Below are 20,461 nucleotides of genomic sequence, written 5' to 3'. Positions count from 1 at the left end.
GAGGCCCTGCTCTGGAGAGCATAAAAGCGCATTATTAAACGGGGAGCAGGCCTTTCGGAATGCGGGGTGGGGTGGGGGGTCCTGTGACTGGTAACAAACAGCTTGCGAGGGCGACGCCTTCCCGTCACTCCCCGGGTTCAGCTCTCCGAGAATCCCATGTCCAGGGCCTCAGATGGCTCAGCAGAGGGATCTCCTCCAGAGGGCAGACGTCCTGCCCCCAATTCCTGTGCTCACCCCTGAATGTAGATGATCATCCCCAGGGCTCTTGCAGCCCTGATACTCCAGGCCTCACTGCCTGTTCCATGGGGGATCCGGGGCTCACTCCAAGAAGTGGAGGAGGCAGGGAGGTGGTGAGGACAGAGGCCACCCTCCGGGACAAGGCCAGGGGACTGGGGAGCATTGTCCTTATGTCTCCATGCTCCCCCCCAGTGGGTGACCAGCAACCCCTATGTCCTTGGCATGTGTGTCCCACATATCCTGATATTCACCATCGAAACCTCCCCTCCCCTAGACCATCCATCTCAGTTCTGATTTCCCCAAGCCGTCCAGCCCCCGGCCCCTCGGTGTGGCCCCCGATCTGCAGCAGCAACACTGCCTGGGGGCTCGTTGGCCCTGCAGAGTCTCCGGGAGACACCCCAGACCTGCCAGGTCAGGACCTGGACTTTAACCAGGCTCCCAGATGGGCCACACGCACGCGGAGTGTGAGAACCTGTGCCCAGAGCACGGCCACCTGCGTGACTGGGGGGCCCAGCGCAGTCACCCTGCAAGACCCCTCGGTTTAGAATCACTAAGAATTTCAAGACCGTTAAAGCAGATTAGTAAACCAGGAGGGGACCCTTCCGAACTCGGGGCTACCCCGTGACCGCTCGGGCCCCATGTGCAGGAAGCAGGGGCTGGCTCTGAGGTGTGTGCCCAAGACATCTTAGCTGGTCCCTGTCGTGGTTGTGAAGTTGACAGCCTGTGGGAAGACTCCAGCGTCCCTACAGGGGGCTGCTCCCGGCAAGGGGCGAGATACCCTTGGTGTGTCTGGTGGCCGCTGCCTGCCCGAGGGACATCACTGTGAGTGACAGGCAAGCCAGGTGCATGCACAGCAGGGCAGCTGGGGTGTGATGGGGGGAGTGGGGCGGGGGAGACATGCTCAGCTCTGCCTCCATGTCCTCCTTCCGGCCTTGGGATGTGCTCTGCGAAGCCCTGGGGTGGAGATCCCCAGGATCCCCATCTGCATGTCACTTCTCGGCACGCTGAGCCTCGGCTTGCAGGGGTGCTGGAAGCTCCCCGTCGATGGCACTGAGGGGTTTTCGTTACAACTGTGCGTGCCTTTGGACATCGGACCCAGGGACCCTGTCCACTCATTGGCCATGCTCTGGGAGGGTGGAAACCGTCCTCTTGCACCAGCAGAGCTCGAGGCCAGCTCAAAAAGAAAACTTTGTTCTGTCTTTGAACCCTATTACCTCTACGGGGGTGCTTGGTGTCCTCAGGACAGGCGAGCTTCCCCCAGGGTGAGCCACGCCAGAGAAAGCAGGCGGTGGTCACGATGTACTTATTGCTGGTCACACGCCATCATTTCCACCTTATCTATCTTTAGGCAGAGGTCCCTATGTCCAGCCCCCATGCAGGGCTTCACCTTTTGGAGGGAAGAGTGGGGAAGAATTTGTGGAAATTATTAACACTCACAGGAAAATATTAAAAAGCATAAAGAGAGAGACTAGAACCCATCCGTATCCCATTGTGAACATATTGGTATGTTTTCCTCCAGACTTTCAGGGAGGCTGATGTGTTCAATAGCCCCCGAAGTGGCCCCAGAGACCCCTACAACTGCTATTCCTCCGATTGGTCATTAACCTGGACTCTGGGTTTCCCCTCTCTCGGCCTCCACAGCTCAGAACATCATAGCTGGGCAGGGAGTTGGCATCAGCCATGAGCTCATCAGTCTTGAGATCACCTCCCCTGAGGTCCCCGATCTGACCCTCATTGACCTCCCCGGCATCACCAGGGTGGCTGTGGGAAATCAGCCCCAGGACATCGGAGTGCAGGTAGGCCTTCTGGAACTTGGGAATGGGCCAAGCTGAAGATGGGGAGACTTCTGGGTCTTCGTGGGGAGCCCCGGGGGCGTTGGACTGCCTCCCTTGTGGTGTTGGTTGACCGGAGATGTACGTACTCTTCCTTTGTGTCATTTGGTTTTTGTTGTTGTTTTTTGGTATCAGATCAAGGCACTCATCAAGAAGTACATCCAGAAGCAAGAGACGATCAACCTGGTGGTGGTCCCCTGCAACGTGGACATCGCCACCACGGAGGCGCTGAGCATGGCTCAGGAGGTGGACCCCAATGGAGACAGGACCATAGGTAAGAAGACAGAACCAAGCTTCCAGAGGACGGGAGGGAGGGGGAACCTTCTTATATATTTAGAAGGTCCTAGAACGTAGCACTATTAGAGGCAAGTGCTGTTCCCAGCAGGAGCTCCGTGGGCTCAGGGTGCATTCACACACCGCGGGTGGCTATCTCCACCCACAGCCAGGGTTAGATGCGTGGCCAGAATTTGGAGGTTCTCCACCCTCCTTCCTCTCATCCCCCGTTTGCATTCACGAACCATTCCGGATGTGGGGCAAGAACTGCCTTATCTGTTTCCCACAACGGTCGGGAAAGGAGAAAGGGCCTGGCCCACCAGCTCCGCCATTCCGCAGGTAAGGTTGTTGCCACCTGACGTGGAAAAGACCTTCCTACGGACCTCAGTGGACATTCTACTGGGCTGATGTTGGGGTGCCGGAGTCTGCAGGATTTGTATGCAAGCGGAACTCTTCGCAGGGAGCTAGGTTCTCTTAAATTTCTTAAAAAAAAAAAAAGTCACCCTAGAAGGCATTACAGGGAACTCGGTTTAAGAGTGCGCACTGTCTGGGGTTCCAATCCTTAATCTAGCACCTACTGGCTGCGTATCCTTGGGTAATGTATTTAACCTCTCCTGGCCTCACTGTCTTCATCCATGAAATGGGACTAACAGTCCTACCTATGTGCTGGGTGGTTGGGAGGACTCCATGAAGATGGTACTCAGGTCTGGGCACGTAGTGTTTTCTCAGCAACTGATAGCTGCTATTTCTTTATTAGTGATATTATCACTCAGCATCACTTCTTCACCGATCATCCCGCCTCCCCAGAGAGCTGACCCTCCCGCAGATTTGCAGGTCATTCCCCTGACTAAATGCATACTCGGCATATAATTGCCTTTCCCGCGCCTTCCCAAATAAAGGCCTGGTTTTCCAGTAAGGTTGGAAATGAATATGAGGGGCACACACCTCATGAATAATGTTTCGCTCTACGCTAGACCACGCTTGTGCCCCGTTCTCTGTCAACTTCTCCAAGCATCACCAACACACCGCACCAGAGAGAACACTCAGGCTTTGGGTCACCCCGGTCATTGTACGGCCCACGCTCTTTGTCCTCTCTCAATCCTAGGTCAGGAGGGATGGCTCACCGATGGCCACGGTAGGGAACATCATCGGTTTAGTAGGGTCAGCTACCCGGATATTAGTATCTTTACAGGAGGGCGGCGACTAGGAGTTAGTGGATGAATGCGGAGTTTCAGTTCTGCAAGAAGAAAACCAATCCTGGCGGGGGGGGGGGGGGGGGGGGGGGGGGGGGGGGGGGGGGGGGGGGGGGGGTTGCACAACAATGAGTAACTGGACGCCACTGAACTGTTCCCTTTCAAATGGCCCAAACGGTCGCTTTGATGTTACGCGGACTTTGCCACAATTTTTAAAGACACACAGTGTTTAAAAACAGGATAACTGAAGGTGGAGTGAAGGAGGACGCATCCTATTCTCATTAGTTGAGTTATTCTCCTGCCCCCATGCGTTAGGTGTATTTTGCCACAATTATTAAAAAAGAGAGCCGAGTGACTACCTATACCGTACTTCCAAGGGGTGAAAACAGAACAAGTGTGACGACCACCGTGGCGGTGGTTTACATGATGCCAAGTCCCGGGAAGGACTGTGAGCCAGGATGTTCGCAGGCCGTCCGCGAGGCGGGTCCTCCACTGTCCACCGCTAAGTGCACACTGTCTACTCGGCCCACTCCGGCGGGACTCCTGTGGCCACCATGGCACACAGGTGGCATTTGTTAAGGTCGCCGATGCCCTCCGTGCCAACAAACCTGCCGTCGCTCCTCGGTCCCCCATCTTTCTCCACCTCAGACACGGTCACACGGCTCACCACTGCTTCCTTCTTGCCATCTCTCCATCCTTCGCCTGAACACACAGCCTCTTGGCTTCAGGGTCACCACGCGTGCTCCGTCTCCTCCTTCACCGGCCACTGGAGGTCACATTCTTAGCCTTGTCCGGGTGTCTCTTCATTTCTCTGACCTCGAAATATCGGAAACCCAAAACTTGCTTCTGAGGTCTCCCCTCTATCACACGTGCTCCTTAGGCGAGCTGATCCGGCCACGGCTTTGAGTCCGTCTGTATGCTGGCAACTCCCAGATCTAAATTTGTGACCCTTACCTTTCCCTAGGCTTGATGTCTCCACTTGGATGTCTAATAAATGTCTCCAGGGTAATGTGACCACAACACAACCCCCGATACCCCGCGCTACCTCAATTCATCTCTCTCCCATGGCTTCTCCACCTCTCACAGCACCACACCTGCCAGTTCTAGAGCCAAATCTGACTCACACGTGACTCCTCCTTCCCCTGCTTCCATGGCTAATTCAGCTGGAGTCCTGGTGACTCTGTCTCCAAAACTAATACCAAGTCTGTCCACTGCTCTCCATCTGCATAGTCACCACTAGACCAGGCCCCCATCATCTCTTGCCTGGGCGACTCTCACCTCTTCCTACAGTCTCCAGGCACTCACCTTGCCCACAGTGCACCCTCCACTGGTTTTTAAATAGGTAAACAAAGTCAGGCCCCTCCTCTGCTTCTACACTAATGTTACCACCTCACATCCATAAACCATAAACCCAAAGCCTTCCGTGACCTGGCTCCCTATGCCTCTCTGGTCGTGGTTGTCATCGCTTCTGCTTTGCCCACTGGTCTGCAGTGTAGCTGTCATCTCCAGAGCCTGGAGTGCTCTGTCTGCATCCTCGCAGGGCTGGCTCCTTCCTCTCCTGCAGATCTCAGCTGCCTTGTCCACCCAACCCAACATTGCACCATGCCCCCCTGCCTGCGCTCGTTGACCAACGCATGACTGGATTTTAACTCTCTGCCTAGCACTTCTCAATATCAGATACTTTCTCTTTGTTTCTTGTATATTTCTGGACTAATTTATGTGGCTTTTACGCACTAGAAAGTGAGAGGATAGCCACGAAATTAGAGACTTGCAGTCTTTTTCACTGCCACTTTCTCAATACCTAAAGCAGTGTGCTTAATAAGCATTTTTAAAATTCAATATGAATATGTAATCTACTCAGGAAAGGGTTTAAAAAGAAGAAAACTAAGGCATCTAAATGTTATTGACAGTGCCTTTCTCCATGGCCCAGTAGTTGGGACCCCAGGTGATGCTCATGTGCGGAGGCTGTCGATGGAGGCGTGAGATGTTCCCTGCTTGAGTTCTTGGCTTCAAACTGAGGCACTGGGTGAGAAGACCCCCTGACTCCAGAGAGGGGGAGAACTCATTGCAAGCCTCACTCTTTATTATCTGCCTACTTTATCTCAGAATATAGTTCAGCGATCTAGGCTTTCCTGAGTGACCGCTGGCTCCAAGGAGGGGTCCTCTCCTCTACTGATGGAAGGTTGCAGGTGCAGGTTCAGAGACCTGTCGGCTTCTTTGGGAACACGAAGGTCTGTGTGCACACAAATCTTTTAATGAACGTAAGGTATGCTCTTAATGACAACCTTTGGTAATAGGAAGGCAAAAACGGAGAGAGAGAGAGAGAGAGAGAGAGAGAGAAGTTCAACTGCTTGGGTGCCAGGAAGGTTTCAGGAAATGGGAGACCAGATGGCCAGACTTAACCACAAATCAAAAACAAGGACAAAGATAGTAGAAGATGACATTAGATTTCCACCCTAAACAGACCAAAAAAAAAAAAAAAAAAAAACCCAACGTAGTGGCAATCTGACACCTCCAGAACACGAATAGAAATAGATACTCCGAATTCAAAGCTTTCAATCCAATCTAAGTGGGAGGGTGTGGGGACAGATGGGGGAGACGGAGGCAGAGAAGACGATGTCCGAGGAGGCACCCACCCACACGAAGAGGGCAGAGTGAGTCTGTGACAGGACGCGCTAGAGGGGGACACAGACACCCCCCACCCCGTACAGCAGGGGATGAGCTGCTGCCGGGAATAGGGGGGAGCCGCTAAGTTCTGAGGTCGCATGCCGCCCAGGTGTCTGGCATCCAGACACGTTTGTTCAACAGGTTATATGAGGAGATGGCTGGGCTGAGCGAGTGGGAGAGCAAATAAAGACGCAGATCCGAGGGATGGCCGTGGAACGCACGAATGCGGTTTCAGGCACGGGGCCATCAGAGCTCCAGAGGGCTCTACGGGTCTTGGCCGAAGAAGGATCCCAGAGCCTGGCAGCGTTCAAGCACATCTGAGGACCAGACTGACCTTTGCCACTGTCTTTGGCTTCTCACGTCACAGGAGTCCTGACCAAACCAGATCTAGTGGACAGGGGCACCGAAAAGACCGTGGTGAACGTGGCGCAGAACCTCACGTACCGTCTCCAGAAGGGCTACATGATAGTGAGGTGCCGGGGCCAGGAGGAGATCACAAACCGGCTGAGTCTGGCCGAGGCAACCGAGAAGGAAATGATGTTCTTCCAAACACATCCGTATTTCAGGTGAGCTTCTTTAGGACAATCCCAGGACGGCCGTCCCGAACCGGCCAAGTGGCTGCCAAGTTACAGAGAAGCGTATGCAATTTCTGTGTCCACCTTGACTCCGGGGCGGGGACCAAGAATTTGTGTCTCTGTCAGGTCCCTAGTCGAGCCCAGTGTTCCTGGGGCAGGGACCACACTCGGAGCAGCCCCCTCCCCCCAAAGTCCCTGGGAAAGCAAAGTCCTGGACGAGAAAGCGCATCGATGTGCTTTTATGCTCGTGCTTCGAATGTAAATCCTTGAGTTCCCACGTGTCGGGACTCAGCCCTCGCGTGACAAGCCCTGCGAGCAGCGCTCCTGTGGCATCCTCGCTGACTCGTGTACGTAAACACCCTGCAGCCAGACCTCCTGGTGTATGGGCGGCCCTGGGCAAGCTCCTGAACCTCCTGCGCCCTTAAAATCGGTTGTTCACGGATTCAGGACATGACTCTTTGTAAAGCCCTTAGCACAGTGCCCGCTGCTTACTAAGCACCATGTGCATTTTTTAAAATTTGATTTTAAAATGTTCTTGTGGCAAGAACGCTTAACCTCTCAACATATTTTTTAAGTGCCCAGTTGCGTCTCGTTGGCTACGGGCACCATGTTGGCCAGCAACCTCTAGAACTTATTCATCCTGCACAACTGAAATATTGCCCCTGGGGATGAGCATGTCCCTATTTCCCCTCCCCCAACCCCTGGCCACCACCATCCCACTCTCTGGTTCTAGGAGTTTGGCTAGTGTAGACAGATCACGTAAGCGCCGTCAGACAGTATTTGCCCTTCTGTGACTGGCGTATTTTACTCCACGTAATATTTTCAAGATTCTTGCCTGTTGTAGCCGATGTCAGAATGTCCTTCTTGTGTGTATTTTCTTTATCCTTTCATCCACCCGTGGACACTTAGGTGGTTTCCACATCTTGTGAATGGTGCTGTAACACACGTCGGGGTGCTAATATCTCTTTGAGATCTTGATTTCAGATATTTTGGATAAATACCCAGAAGTGGGATTGCTAGATCATATGGAAGTTCCATATTTCAATTTTTTGAGAAATGTCTACACTGCTTTCCACAGTGGCTCCACCATTTTTGCATTCCCGTCAGCAGTGAACAAGGGTTCAAGTTTTTCCACGTCCTTGCTGACACTTGTGGGGGTTTTTTTGATAACATTGATCCTAAGAGATGTGAAGTGGTGCTTTTGATTTGCATTCTCCAGATGACGAGTGGTGTTGGGCATTTTTTCGTGTCCCTGTTGACCCTCTGGGTGTCTTCTTTGGAGAAACCTCTGTTCAAGTATTGAGTCATTTTTAATTGGGTTTTTAGGGTTTTATTGTTGTTGTCATTGTTGAATTGTGGGAGTTCTTTGTATATTTTGGAACCTGGCACCTTATCAGTTATACAGTTCACATGTACCTTCTCCCATTTTGGAGGTTGCTTTTCCCTTTGTTGGATGTCTCCATTGATCTGGAGAAGCTTTTTAGTTGATGTAACCCACTTCTCTGTTTTTGCTTTCGTTGCTTGTATTTTTGGTGCCATATCCATGAAATCATTTCCAAGATCAGTATCATGAAGATTTTCCCCTGATGTTTTCTTCTAAGAGTTTTTTTTTTCCCCAAGACTTTATTTGAGAGAGAGAGAGAGAGCATGAGAAGGGGGGAGAGGCAGAGAGAGAGGGATAAGCAGACTCCCCACTGAGTGTGGAGCCCAATGTGGGGCTCAATACCACAATCCCGAGATCATGATCTGAGCTGAAGTTAGGAGTCAGACACTCAACTGACTGAGCCAGAAAGGCACCGATCTTCTGAAAGTTTTACAATCTCAGTCTTAAATTCAAGTCTTTTTTTTTTTTTTTAGAGCGCATGTGTAAGTGCAAGCAGGGGAGGGGCAGAGGGAGAGGGAGAGAGAATCTTAAGCAGGCTCCATGCCCAGCACAGGGCTCAGTCCCACAACCCTGAGATCATGGCTTGAGCTGAAATCAAGAAAGAGCCTGACGACGCTCAACTGACTGAGCCACCCAGGCACCTCCTACATTCAAGCCTTCAGTCACACTTTTGTGTAATAGTGTAACATATGGATCCAGTTACATTCTTTTGCACGTGGCTGTCCGGTTATCCCATCATCATACAGCAAAGAGAGAGGTTTTCCCACCATCAAAGACCAGTTAACTGCATGTGCGAGGGTTTATTTTTGGGCTCACCGTCCTCTTCCATTGTTGGCCTGTATGTCTGTATGCGAGCACCTTATGGTTTTAATTACGGTAGCTTTGTAATATATATATATTTGAAGTATAATGGCTCCAGCTTTTTTCTTCTACATCAAGATTGATTTGGCTATTCAGAAATAATTACTTGTTACAAGAAAGAAAATACTAGTTTGGGCAAGTCACTTATCCTCTATGAAGTGAAGTTTGTTTTGTTTTCCTGTAGGTAAAAAGACGACTGACCCTGTGAGTTTATCGAGATGATAAAAAAGAAAAGAAATGTAACTGTCTAGCACCATGCTTGCTTAGGTTTGGGCTAAGCCATCATTAGCACTTGTATTTCTTTTCTTTCTTTTTTTTTTTTTTTTTTTTAGCACTTGTATTTCTAATGCACTACGTGGCTTTTCTGATGGCATGTGTCACTGCAGGGAGCTGATAAAGCCCAGAATAGGAAAAATGAGCATATAGGTTGTGGACCTTAGAAATAAAACAGTGAATTCTTTTTTCAGCAAAAGCGAATTTATTTGGGAGTAACAGAGAGTTGCAATTGGGGGGGGGAACAAACTCTGGCAAAACCATAGGCAAGTCCAACAGACAAAGGAGAGGAATGTTATTTTATGGAGAAGATGGAGGAAATCGGGCTGTTTTGAACTCAGTCCATGGGAGAAACGCAAGTGTTTATAGTGCTGATGGCTTTTCCTTGGCTGAATTGCAAGGGCGGTCGATTGCTTGCAGGAGAGGCAGTGCACCACACCCTTTCCTGCTGGGGTCTGTAGTTGATGCTTGTCCCCTGTTGAGTCTTCTGCTGGGCCCGGCAGTGACACTTCTTGGACAGTCGTGTGGCATCATCCCGCTCTGGCCTCCCGACTCTGTGTCAGCGAGGTCTCCCTGACAGTATGAAGACCAGCATCTTTCCTGAACGCCTGTGTCTCCTGTCTTGTCTCAGAGCTCTCCTGGAGGAAGGAAAGGCCACGGTGCCCTGTCTGGCGGAAAGACTTACCAAGGAGCTCATCTTGCACATCAACGTGAGTCAGCGGGTTGGATCGTGAGTCGTAAAAATGACAGCCTAGCCAAGTCCCTCCGTCATGAGATGGCTGAGACACCCACTGAGCTGCCCACACACGCCACCAGACCAGCACATTCTGAAAACCAAATCACTCATGGGCAGAGGTTGCCAGTAGAGCTTCCAAAACCTGGAAGCAACCGCTGCGTGATGTTGAAGCCAATTGCCGAATCAGTCCATTTGGAGAAGTAGCAAGGGAAGGAGGGAAACTGTAAGCCGGTTTAGAAGGGTTAGAGGAATGAACACCGACTTAGCAAAGGCATCCTTTTGCAATATATTGGTTAACACTTTGTTGACCTTGAAAATGAAAGAGCCAGTTATTTTACCAGCAGGTCAAACAAAAGCAAGGAATTCTTCTGAGCCAGGAAACACATACTCCCAACAATGTTTGGTTGGAAGGGACCAGTGGTTCTCAAGCTGCACACAAGAGTCACCTGGAAAGCTTATTTAAATTCAGATTTCTGGGCCCCCATCCAAGTTTCTGGACCAGTGAATCTAGGGGGTGGGGGTGGGGGCAATGATTTTGCATTTCTAACTTCCCAGGTGATCCAGGGAACATACTCTGAGGAGCCCCAATTCCAGTGGAACCCTCTTAGTTTGCAGAAGAGGGCTTCAAAAGACATACCCCTGTCCAAAAGACACAGCCTCATCTAATTGATAGAAACTTTGCTTTTACGAAGACACTGCATTATGCTTTTTGTTTTACATATTTTTTTAATTGGTGTTCAATTTGCCAACATATAGCATAACCCCCAGTGCTCATCCCGTCAAGTGCCCCCCTCAGTGCCCGTCACCCAGTCCCCCCCACCCCCTGCTCACCTCCCTTTCCACCACCCCTAGTTCGTTTCCCAGAGTTAGGAGTCTCTCATGTTCTGTCTCCCTTCCTGATATTTCCCACTCATTTTCTCTCCTCCCCCCCCCCATTCCCTTTCACTATTTTTTATATTCCCCAAATGAATGAGATCACATAATGTTTGTCCTTCACCGATTGACTTACTTCACTCAGCATAATATCCTCCAGTTCCATCCACGTTGAAGCAAATGGTGGGTATTTGTTGTTTCTAATGGCTGAGGAATATTCCATTGTATACATAGACCACAGCTTCTTTATCCATCATCTTTCGATGGACACTGAGGCTCCTTCCACAGTTTGGCTATTGTGGACATTGCTGCTATAAACGTTGGGGTGCAGGTGTCCCAGCATTTCACTGCATCTGAATCTTTGGGGTAAATCCCCAGCAGTGCAATTGCTGGGTCGTAGGGCAGGTCTATTTTTAACTCTTTGAGGAACCTCCACACAGTTTTCCAGAGTGGCTGCACCAGTTCACATTCCCACCAACAGTACAGGAGGGTTCCCCTTTCCCCACATCCTCTCCAACATTTGTGGTTTCCTGCCTTGTTAATTTTCCCCGTTCTCACTGGTGTGAGGTGGGATCTCATTGTGGTTTTGATGTGTATTTCCCTAATGGCAAGTGATGCAGAGCATTTTCTCATGTGCCTGTTGGCCATGTCTATGCCTTCCTCTGTGAGATTTCAAGACACTGCATTTTGATAACTATTTTTGGCAATATATTTATCAGCATTTAAATATTTTACAGTAAAACTTTAATTTTACATCTGTAATATTTTTAAAGTGAATTTTTAAAATCCATAACGAGACCATTACAATAATGATCATTTGAAATATCAGGGAAACATTTAACATGTTAAAGGTTAAATGTTAAATCTGAAACAGTAGGTTCAAACTGCCTGAAAACAAACAGACAAAAGCACCCGTGAGCTCATCTTGCACATCCCTTATTACTTCCTGGTGTCAGTGTCATCCATCTTCATCAGCATTTTACCCAGCCTTGGAATGCTAATCCACAAACTGCCCCTAAACCCCAAGGCACTTGATGGGATGAGCACTGGGTGTTATACTATATGTTGGCAAATTGAATTTAAATTTTTAAAAATGTAAAAAACTAAAGTTTCTTGCAGGCTTTAAGAAAAACAAAACAAAATAAAAAACCCCAAGGCACTCCTCCTCCTGCCCAGCTGGCTGCAGTGACCTCATTCACCGAAGTGGAAGCTGGGGTCGCTGGTCACCAAGGCCTGTGTCACCTGCATGGGCTGTGGGCAGGGTGTGCATCGGAACGAACGCCACCACTCACTCCGTCGGTGACAGCATCAGGCACTAAGCCTCTCCAAGCCTCAGGCTCCTCTCTTGTAAAACAAAGAGGCACTAAAGCCACGTGCTCCGTCCTGCAGTGCGGGGGCTTAGCTGAGATGTGGAGGGTGCAGGATGCTGCTTGGCCCAAGGACCTCTCTGCCCTTCCTCCTCCTCCTCTTCCTTAGCATTGGCATCATTGATTTGTTAGGACTGATGATGTTTTGGAATTAGGTGAGGTTGGATGAGGTGAGGCCTGGAGCCGACAACCAAGAAAAAATTCTGGACGCATCTTTGGTGCAGAATGGGGGTTTTATGGAAGCCCGTGGGCCAGAAGAGCGGCTGCCCCAGGCGGGCCTGTGAGGGGAGGCTGGTTACACACCTGGGAGTCGGGAGGGGTTTCAGGATTGCGTCCTCTCGAAGGAAGCTTGGAAGCAAGATTTCCAGGACCCTGAGGGGCAGCTATTGTTGGGCAAAGGTCACTTATTACCCTCTAATAAATCTGAGGCATGAGACCCTTCAGATGTGTATCGGTGGGCCGTGTGCTTGGGGATGATCGTCAACACGTATCTTCGGGGTTTAGAGATAAAGGACATTTCTAAAGGAATTTTTTTAAATTTTTTTTTAAATTTTTATTTATTTATGATAGTCACAGAGAGAGAAAGAGAGAGGCAGAGACATAGGCAGAGGGAGAAGCAGGCTCCATGCACCGTGAGCCCGATGTGGGATTCGATCTCCGGTCTCCAGGATCTCGCCCTGGGCCAAAGGCAGGCGCCAAACCGCTGGGCCACCCAGGGATCCCTCTAAAGGAATTTTTACATGTTAAAGTAGATCTACAGGCTCCTGGCGGCCGGGCTGAGGTTGCCTTCTGCCCTTAGCGAGGTATGAACATCCAGGCAGCTGAGTCCGTAGAGGAAGGTCCCTCTGCCTGTTTCAAGGACTTGTCGATGTGCCTTGTCCTCAGCTAGTCCTCTGTCCCCCATCAAGGACAATAGCCAGCCTGGCACCACATCCATGACATATCCTCTACCATAGCATAGTGTATCAGTTTATTTTTTTTTAAGATTTTATTTATTTATTCATGAGAGACACAGAGAGAGGCAGAGACACAGGCAGAGGGAGAAGCAGGCTCCCTGTGGGGAGCCCAATGCGGGACTCGATCCCAGGACCCCGGGGTCACGCCCTGAGCTGAAGCTCAACCACTGAGCCCCTGTTTATCAGTTTATTTATTTTATTTTTTAATGTTTATCAGTTTATACTCAAATTATCACCAAAAGAACATTTTACCAAGGAAAGCTTGCATTATATTCAAGTGTACTTGTTCTCCAAAAATTTTTTAAACTTTTTTTTTTAAGATTTTATTTATTTATTCACGAGAGACACAGAGACACAGGCACAGGGAGAAGCAGGCTCCATGCAGGAAGTCCAACGTGGGACTCAATCCCAGGACCCCAGGATCATTCCCTGAGCCAAAGGCTCAACCACTGAGCCACCCAGGCATCCCCCCAAAATTTTTTTTAAGATTTTATTCATTTATTGTAGAGAGAGGGCACCAGGTGGGGAGGGGACAGAGAACCCCAGGCAGACGCTCCACTGAGCACAGAGCCCTGAGATCACGACCTGAGCCCAAACCAAGAGTCAGAGGCAAGACCGACTGCACCACCCAGGCGCCCCTGCTTGGTCTCTAAATACAGGGCACCCCGCCAACCCAAAACCTGCCCCGCCCCGAGTCCTCCCCACTCCAGTGGCCAACAGAGGCCGACACTGGATGGCTCAAGCCAAAGTGCACACCCGCTGCGTGCAAAGCCATCCTCGGGCTCTTTAACAGGAGCCCGTCTCAACAAGCTTCACACGATAATAGAAACTCGGGATCCCCGTGAATCCTTTCCCATGGGATGCTACCCATGTCCCTAAGAAACCTGTGGGCCCCTTTGATCAAGCTGCAGAGTTTCAGTGTTTGCTCTCATTGTTTCAGAAATCACTTCCGCTGTTAGAAAAGCAAATAAGGGAGAGCCACCAGAGGGCGACAGACGAGCTGCACCAGTGTGGAGACAGCATCCCCAGCAATGAAGCCGATAAAATGTTCTTTTTGATCGAGGTGAGGATGTCCGGGGACCCCTCGTGATCCCCTTGGTGGCCCCGCACCTCTGGAGATGGCCCTCTGTGGGTCCCTGCCTGTGGCGCGCCGGGAGCCCTCTTTTGCAGGGAGCTGCCCTCCACTTGTCCTGCCTGGATGATGGGGTGGCTGGGTGGCTGGGTGGCTGACCGGACATTCTTGTAGCACACCGCCCCCCCCAACCCCACAGGCTGCTGCCCCAGGCAGGTCCCAGCTCTTTAATGCGATTCCAGCACAGGTTGATGACTTTATCTCATTTTCAGAAAATCAAGTTGTTTAATCAGGACATTGAAAAGCTAATAGAGGGAGAAGAAGTCGTAAAGGAGAATGAGACTCGCTTATACAACAAAATCCGGGAGGAGTTTGAACAATGGGTGCTCGTGCTCGCGGCCAATACCCAAAAAGGTACGTCCTGGGACAAGGCTCCCCCACAAATGTCTCCCCGAAACACGGTGTCACGTTTACCAAGACCAGAGGCCACTTCTGGCACATAGGAGGTGTGCAAACAGCTGAGCGTGCCCACCCACACGGGACACCGTGGGCCCCTCAGCAACCGAGAACTGCTTCCCAGCCTTGCCCTCATCAAAAGACAAGTCCACCACCTGCAACCCCCTTCTTGCCTCCTTGTTTTGAGGCTAGACAGTTCCACTCACGCCATCTGCCTTCCTCTGTCTGTCTTCACCCCTGATGCAAGACCGAAGAGCTCTGTGGTTTGAGAAGATCTCCTTGCCTTGCCTAGTGAAGTTGCATCTGCTACAGCCTGGATGCCTGGAGGGTGTGTGTGTGTGTGTGTGTGTGTGTGTGTTGTATCCTTGCTTAGGCACCTGATAAAAACACTGTTCACATCCATGAACTCAGGCTCCAACTGTAGCCTGGACGTGTCCTTGGGAGCTCTGCAGGAGCCATCGTAATATTTAAATTTCTCTTTTCATTGAACTCATCCGGTGCTTCCCACCAGTTACAAACTCGAAATTCATCTCTCAGTGTGATGACCCTCAACTGCAACCCGTTTTCATAGGATAACAATTTTGTTTCTTAAACTAGTATTATCAGACCATACCTTTTTTTTTCATTATGAAAAAAAACAAAAACAAAACAAAACTCCACCTAGAAATATTGCCTTAGGGTTTAGTGGGTAAGCAAGACTCAAATTTAAAAAAAAAAAAAAGTTTCTGTTTTTGAAATGTCTGTGGAGTTATTGGCATTCACTTTGGTAAAAAAAAAAAAAAAAGGAATTCACCTTGGTGGTTTGTTTTACGTTGCAGTTAAAAATATCGTTTCTGAAGAAGTCTCAGTATATGAAAAGCAGTATCGCGGCAAAGAACTTCTTGGATTTGTCAACTACAAGACATTTGAGACCATAGTGCACCAATACATCGAACAGCTGGTGGAGCCCGCGCTCACCATGCTCCAGAAGACTATCGGTGAGGAGCGCTCATGCGTGCCCTTCACGTGTCAGCCCAGTACCTTCCGTAGGGCTCAAGGCCTTGGAGGGAGGATCAGGATGCAATGATCAAACAGACCATGAAGATCTTCTTTGTCCATTTTGGGGGGAAGACAAGAGTGCACAGGAGCGTAGTCGAGTTATTCCTCGCCCTCTAGGCAGCCATGTGAGGTAGAGTCAGATGCTAGACCTGGAGAGAACACACACTCCAGGAAAGATCAGGAAATTGCCAGGACCTGGTCGGGGTGGGTGGTGGTGGATTTTGGGTCTCCCTGGGACAATGTACCGTCCCCTCCTCCTCTTTCGGTCTGTAGATCTGGGGAGCTCAGTGTTGGAATGGGGTCCACGTACCATGACTTACCCTCCCTGCGTCTCTAGCCCATTTTATTCCTGCCTGCAGCCTACTGATGCTTTGTTCTTCCTTTGGTCAGAAATCGTCTGGCAAGCTTTCACCGACACAGCCAAGAAACATTTTAGCGAATTTTCCAACCTCAGTCAAACAACCCAGGTAAGCACCCACGGTTTTCGCGCTCGTCCCCCGTACTGCTGGCTGTTTTATCTGGGTCTGGCCTTTGAAAGAAGTGGGATACTGACCGCCGCCGTTAAGAAACGCGAGGCCGAGGTTGTGGCTGCAGGCTTCGCCCGCTCTCCCTGGGAGAGCCGAACAAAGCACACGGCTCGCAGGACCCGCTGCAGTACAGCAGGATGTAGGCTCGGGGTCGTGCTCTGAGCATCCGACTGTACCCGGGGACTGACCGGTTCTTTGCCTCTCTTTCTACTACAAAGGACAGAATTGTCCACTAGTCCTACTCCTAAATCTGTATAAGCTGGACTTAACAATATTGCCACAGCTGGGTGGGTTTCCACTTAAATAACTCAGATTCCCCTCTCAGTAATGGGAAGCCAGGGGCGTCCAGCTTCCCCCTGAGCTCTAGATAAAGACCCTCTTCTGCCCAAGGTGAGTCTGAATCTCACTCCACAGCCCAGGTAAGCAGGAAAAAGAATTTCTCCCATTTTCCGATAATAGCTTGAATGTGTCCTTTTATACATCTTTGGCCAGTTGGCGAAAACTCAGTCTGACTTCTGACTTCTCTGCCTCTCCCAGGGGCTGCATCTGAGCCCTTGGGTGCCCCACCGAGGGATGGGTGACAGGCCTGGTCCTGGACCACCGTTTCTCCAGGCCAGCAGCCCGCTCTTCCCGGGCCTCAGCGACTGGCTCCTGGGCGATCCCCACAATGCTCCTGACTGCAAGAAGGGTCTCTTCTCCACCACGTCATCCCTTCCTTTCCCAGAATGCCTCTGACTGTGGGGGTGACGTGGGAGTCACGGGGTTTCTGGAAAGCACAGATGTCAATCGAGTCACAGGACAGCTGAGGACACCAGCGCGGGGTGCCGGGGCCCCCTCAAAGTCACCATATAACATCGCAGGCCTTCGGTGACCTTAAATTATATTCAGTTCTGTCTCAACATGATAGTGTGTCCTCCGAGGTTTAAAACAACCGGAGGGAAGGTATCCCTGGGTGGCTCAGCGATTTAGCGCCTGCCTTCGGCCCAGGGCATGATCCTGGGGTCCCGGGATCAAGTCCCACATCGGGCTCCCTGCATGGAGCCTGCTTCTCCCTCTGCCTGGGTCTCTGCCCCCTCTCTCTGTGTCTCTCATGAATAAATAAATAAAATCTTAAAAAAAAAAAAAAAAAAACAACCAGAGGGAGAAAAGAAGTAACGCGTCTTCTCTTTCTTATCCAACCAGAACAAGATTGAAGACATAAAAACGAGGCAGGCAGAAACCGCAGAAAATCTGATCCGACTTCAGTTCAGAATGGAGCAGCTGGTTTACTGCCAAGACCAGATTTACAGCGTGGTTCTGAAGAAGGTCCGGGAGGAGGTTTTCAACCCAGTGGGAAAGCCTGCGCAGGATCTTCAGTTGAAATTTCCTTTCTCGAAAGATCTGCCTTCGGTGTCATCCAACTCTGAGATCGGGGTGCACCTGAATGCGTATTTCTTGGTAAGCGTGTAGGTCAGTGGCCTGGGTGTTTGCCCCATGGACCGGGCGTCCCGATTGACAGCTGCCTCACTGGGCGAGGGAGGGAAGGGCTGCCACCGGCTATGAAGCCCCTTCTGCGTTGACAGGTGCTCACACATGGTCTCTTTTAGAGTTTTACAGGAACCTTGTCTGGGAACTTTTCATTCATTTGGGAATCTGGGGGTCACGTTTTGTATGTGGCAAAGCACGCACTCAACACGAATTCCAACCACAGAGATCTTTTTATTTTATCTTATGCACAAATTACGAAATTGCTATGAGCGGAACGCAGCCAGATACAAGAAGCACTGGCTTTGCTAGTTGTGACATAGCTTTCCTTGCTGTCCAGAAGGCACCCGGGGCCTCAGACTCACCAGCTCCACGAAACAGGAACGAAACTTCCTTTCTCTGGATCCCGGGACCTGCTCGCCTCCAGGGTTTCCAAACCTCTGTCCACGGATAGAAATGTGGGCTGCATGGGAAGGAAGATAGCTTTTAGCCTGCAAAGGAGCCCAACTCCCGACCTTTCTTTCTTTTCTTTTAAGATTTATGTATTTGTTTCAGAGAGGGAGAGAGAGAGAGAGAGAGAGAGAAGCAGACTCCTCGCTGAGCGTGGAGCTCCATGTGGAGCTCGATCTCACCACCCTGAGGTCATGACCTGAGCCAAAATCAATAGTCAGACACTGACCCAACTGAGCCCCCCGGGCGCCCATCCTGAAGCCTTCTCTTAATCAGAATAGAACATAGTTACCCCAATGTGAGGTCCAGCTGCCAGGCAAACCGGACCTACTTATGCAGACAGGGAAGGAGGTGGGCACTAAAGTCAGTCCCGATCGGCTCCCAGAAGGGGCCAGGGGCTCGCAGGGCCTGGAGGTCTCCCTGGGGAGGTGGAGTGGAGGTGGAGGGGGGAGACGGGCAGGGCTCCCAGGAAGGCTGGGATGTTCAGAAGTGTGCTGTGCATTTGCTAGCCTGCCAGGTGGGTTCCTGAGGGCCCGAGAGGATACCCGGTGGTAGATCTACGGCTGCCCAGATAGAACCTTCCCGTGGTTTGATGCTGACCCCTGGAGTGGGGTGCACGGGACCACCAGGACCTATCGAAGCAATTACCCAGGCATCCAAGAATCCCTAGGCCTCCCTGCGGACACAGACCAAGACCCCACCAGCTAACCCTTCCCACCCTTTCTTCCAGGAAACCAGCAAACGTCTCGCCAACCAGATCCCATTCATAATTCAGTATTTTGTGCTCCAAGAGAATGGCAGTTGCTTGCAGAAAGCCATGATGCAGATTCTACAGGAGAGAGAGCAGTACTCCTGGCTGCTTCAGGAGCACAGCGGCACCTCGGCCAAGAGGACATTCCTCAAGGAGAAAATTTACCGGCTGGCTCAGGCGCGGCGCACACTCTACATGTTCTTCAGTTAAAGGGGGCAGGTCCATGGAGGGGCAGCAATGCTTTGGGGGGGGGGGTTTCTTATGTGCCTTCCCTGTGAGGGGGACAAGAAGTGGCTTTTCATGTGGAACCAGGCTTTCCTGCTCTCGCCAGTGTCCATTTTCATTGTACTGTGCTCAGCACCAGAGTTTGTATCTGAAGTCCCCACTCACCTGGGGCTGTCACCTCCGACCTCCCCAAAGAGGTGGCTCTCCAGTCATTTAGCCTTCTCAAATACTGCTCTCGTTCTTTGTTAGATCGTAGGACCCCAGAGGGGTGGGGAGTCAGGATCCTACTGTTCTTTGGCATTTCCAGGATCTTGCATGGCACCTGGTACACAGGAGCCCCTTCATAAATGGTGTCTCGCTGAACAAATGAATGATGGAGACGGGCGCTATGGCTTAAATCCAGACTTTGGTGGTTTGAGGCAGTGTCACCTGCTTCCCACTGTTGACCGTGGTCATGTTTCCAGCCCCCAGGAGAAATGAGCCTGAGTGATACCAGTTTTAATGTGTACCGTTCCCCTGGCTGCGGGGAGCTCCCATTGCTATGTTAAGTCTTAAAGAGATGTTTAATAAGGAAGAACATTTTTTTTTAATGGGCACCGGGCTGTAGTTGGTGAAGCATCTGTCTTTGGCTCAGGTCATGATCCTGGGGTCCTGGGATCGAGTCCTGCATCAAGCTCCCTGCTCAGTGGGGAGTCTGCTTCTCCTTCTGTCTGCTGCTCCCCCTACTTGTGCTCTCTCTCTCTCTCTCTCTCTCAAATAAATAAAATCCTTAAAAAAAAAAAACAAATAAAATGATGAGCTTCACACTAGTGGCCATCTCAGATTGGAGGATGTGCTTTGTCATGCTAAGCAGTACCTAGTTCAGAGGAATTTTAGGAGGGGTAAGTGGAACCATTTCTGCAAAACACCTGTAACAAAGCAGGTGTTCCAAAATGCCAGCAATTTTTCCCTCTCCATCAAACGCGTCTTTCTTCCGTACTTCCTAGGTCCACAGAGCAGCCCTCACCTCAAACGCCCTTGCAGCCAGCTCTAACACCTCGTCCTTTGATACTTGGGGAGGCAGGGGTCGTATGGTGTTAGACAAGTCCAACTTCATCCCTTTGCACATGCATGTCTGGCTTTCCCAGCACCTTTTGTTGAAGAGACTGTCCTTCCCCCATTGGCCTTGGCACCCCCGTCAAAGATCATTTGGCCATATATATGGGGGTTTATTTCTGGGCTCTCCATTCTAGTCCACTGCCCTGGGTCTGT

The 20,461-nt window shown here is 50.6% G+C and overlaps 1 protein-coding gene across 2 annotated transcripts in view; it reads left to right on the top strand.

Moving 5' to 3' along the window:
- The window catches only part of MX2 (MX dynamin like GTPase 2), a 32,683-nt gene extending 12,752 nt beyond the window's left edge, over positions 1 to 19,931 (top strand). For both annotated transcript variants that reach the window (XM_041734844.1, XM_041734845.1), the window contains exons 5-14: positions 1,879 to 2,033; positions 2,205 to 2,343; positions 6,570 to 6,768; positions 9,927 to 10,005; positions 14,168 to 14,290; positions 14,572 to 14,713; positions 15,574 to 15,732; positions 16,184 to 16,260; positions 17,503 to 17,757; positions 18,965 to 19,931. In XM_041734844.1, the coding sequence (XP_041590778.1) occupies positions 1,879 to 2,033; positions 2,205 to 2,343; positions 6,570 to 6,768; positions 9,927 to 10,005; positions 14,168 to 14,290; positions 14,572 to 14,713; positions 15,574 to 15,732; positions 16,184 to 16,260; positions 17,503 to 17,757; positions 18,965 to 19,195 (1,559 nt within the window). In that variant the 3' untranslated portion in view covers positions 19,196 to 19,931. The remainder of the gene's footprint in view (positions 1 to 1,878; positions 2,034 to 2,204; positions 2,344 to 6,569; positions 6,769 to 9,926; positions 10,006 to 14,167; positions 14,291 to 14,571; positions 14,714 to 15,573; positions 15,733 to 16,183; positions 16,261 to 17,502; positions 17,758 to 18,964) is intronic.
- Positions 19,932 to 20,461: the final 530 nt, after the last annotated feature.

Source organism: Vulpes lagopus, chromosome 20 (assembly GCF_018345385.1).
Source record: "Vulpes lagopus strain Blue_001 chromosome 20, ASM1834538v1, whole genome shotgun sequence".
In the NCBI taxonomy this organism is placed as follows: Eukaryota; Metazoa; Chordata; class Mammalia; order Carnivora; family Canidae; genus Vulpes; species Vulpes lagopus.
The sequence above is the reverse complement of the archived record's forward strand: the minus strand, read 5'-3'. Positions and strand labels throughout refer to the sequence as shown.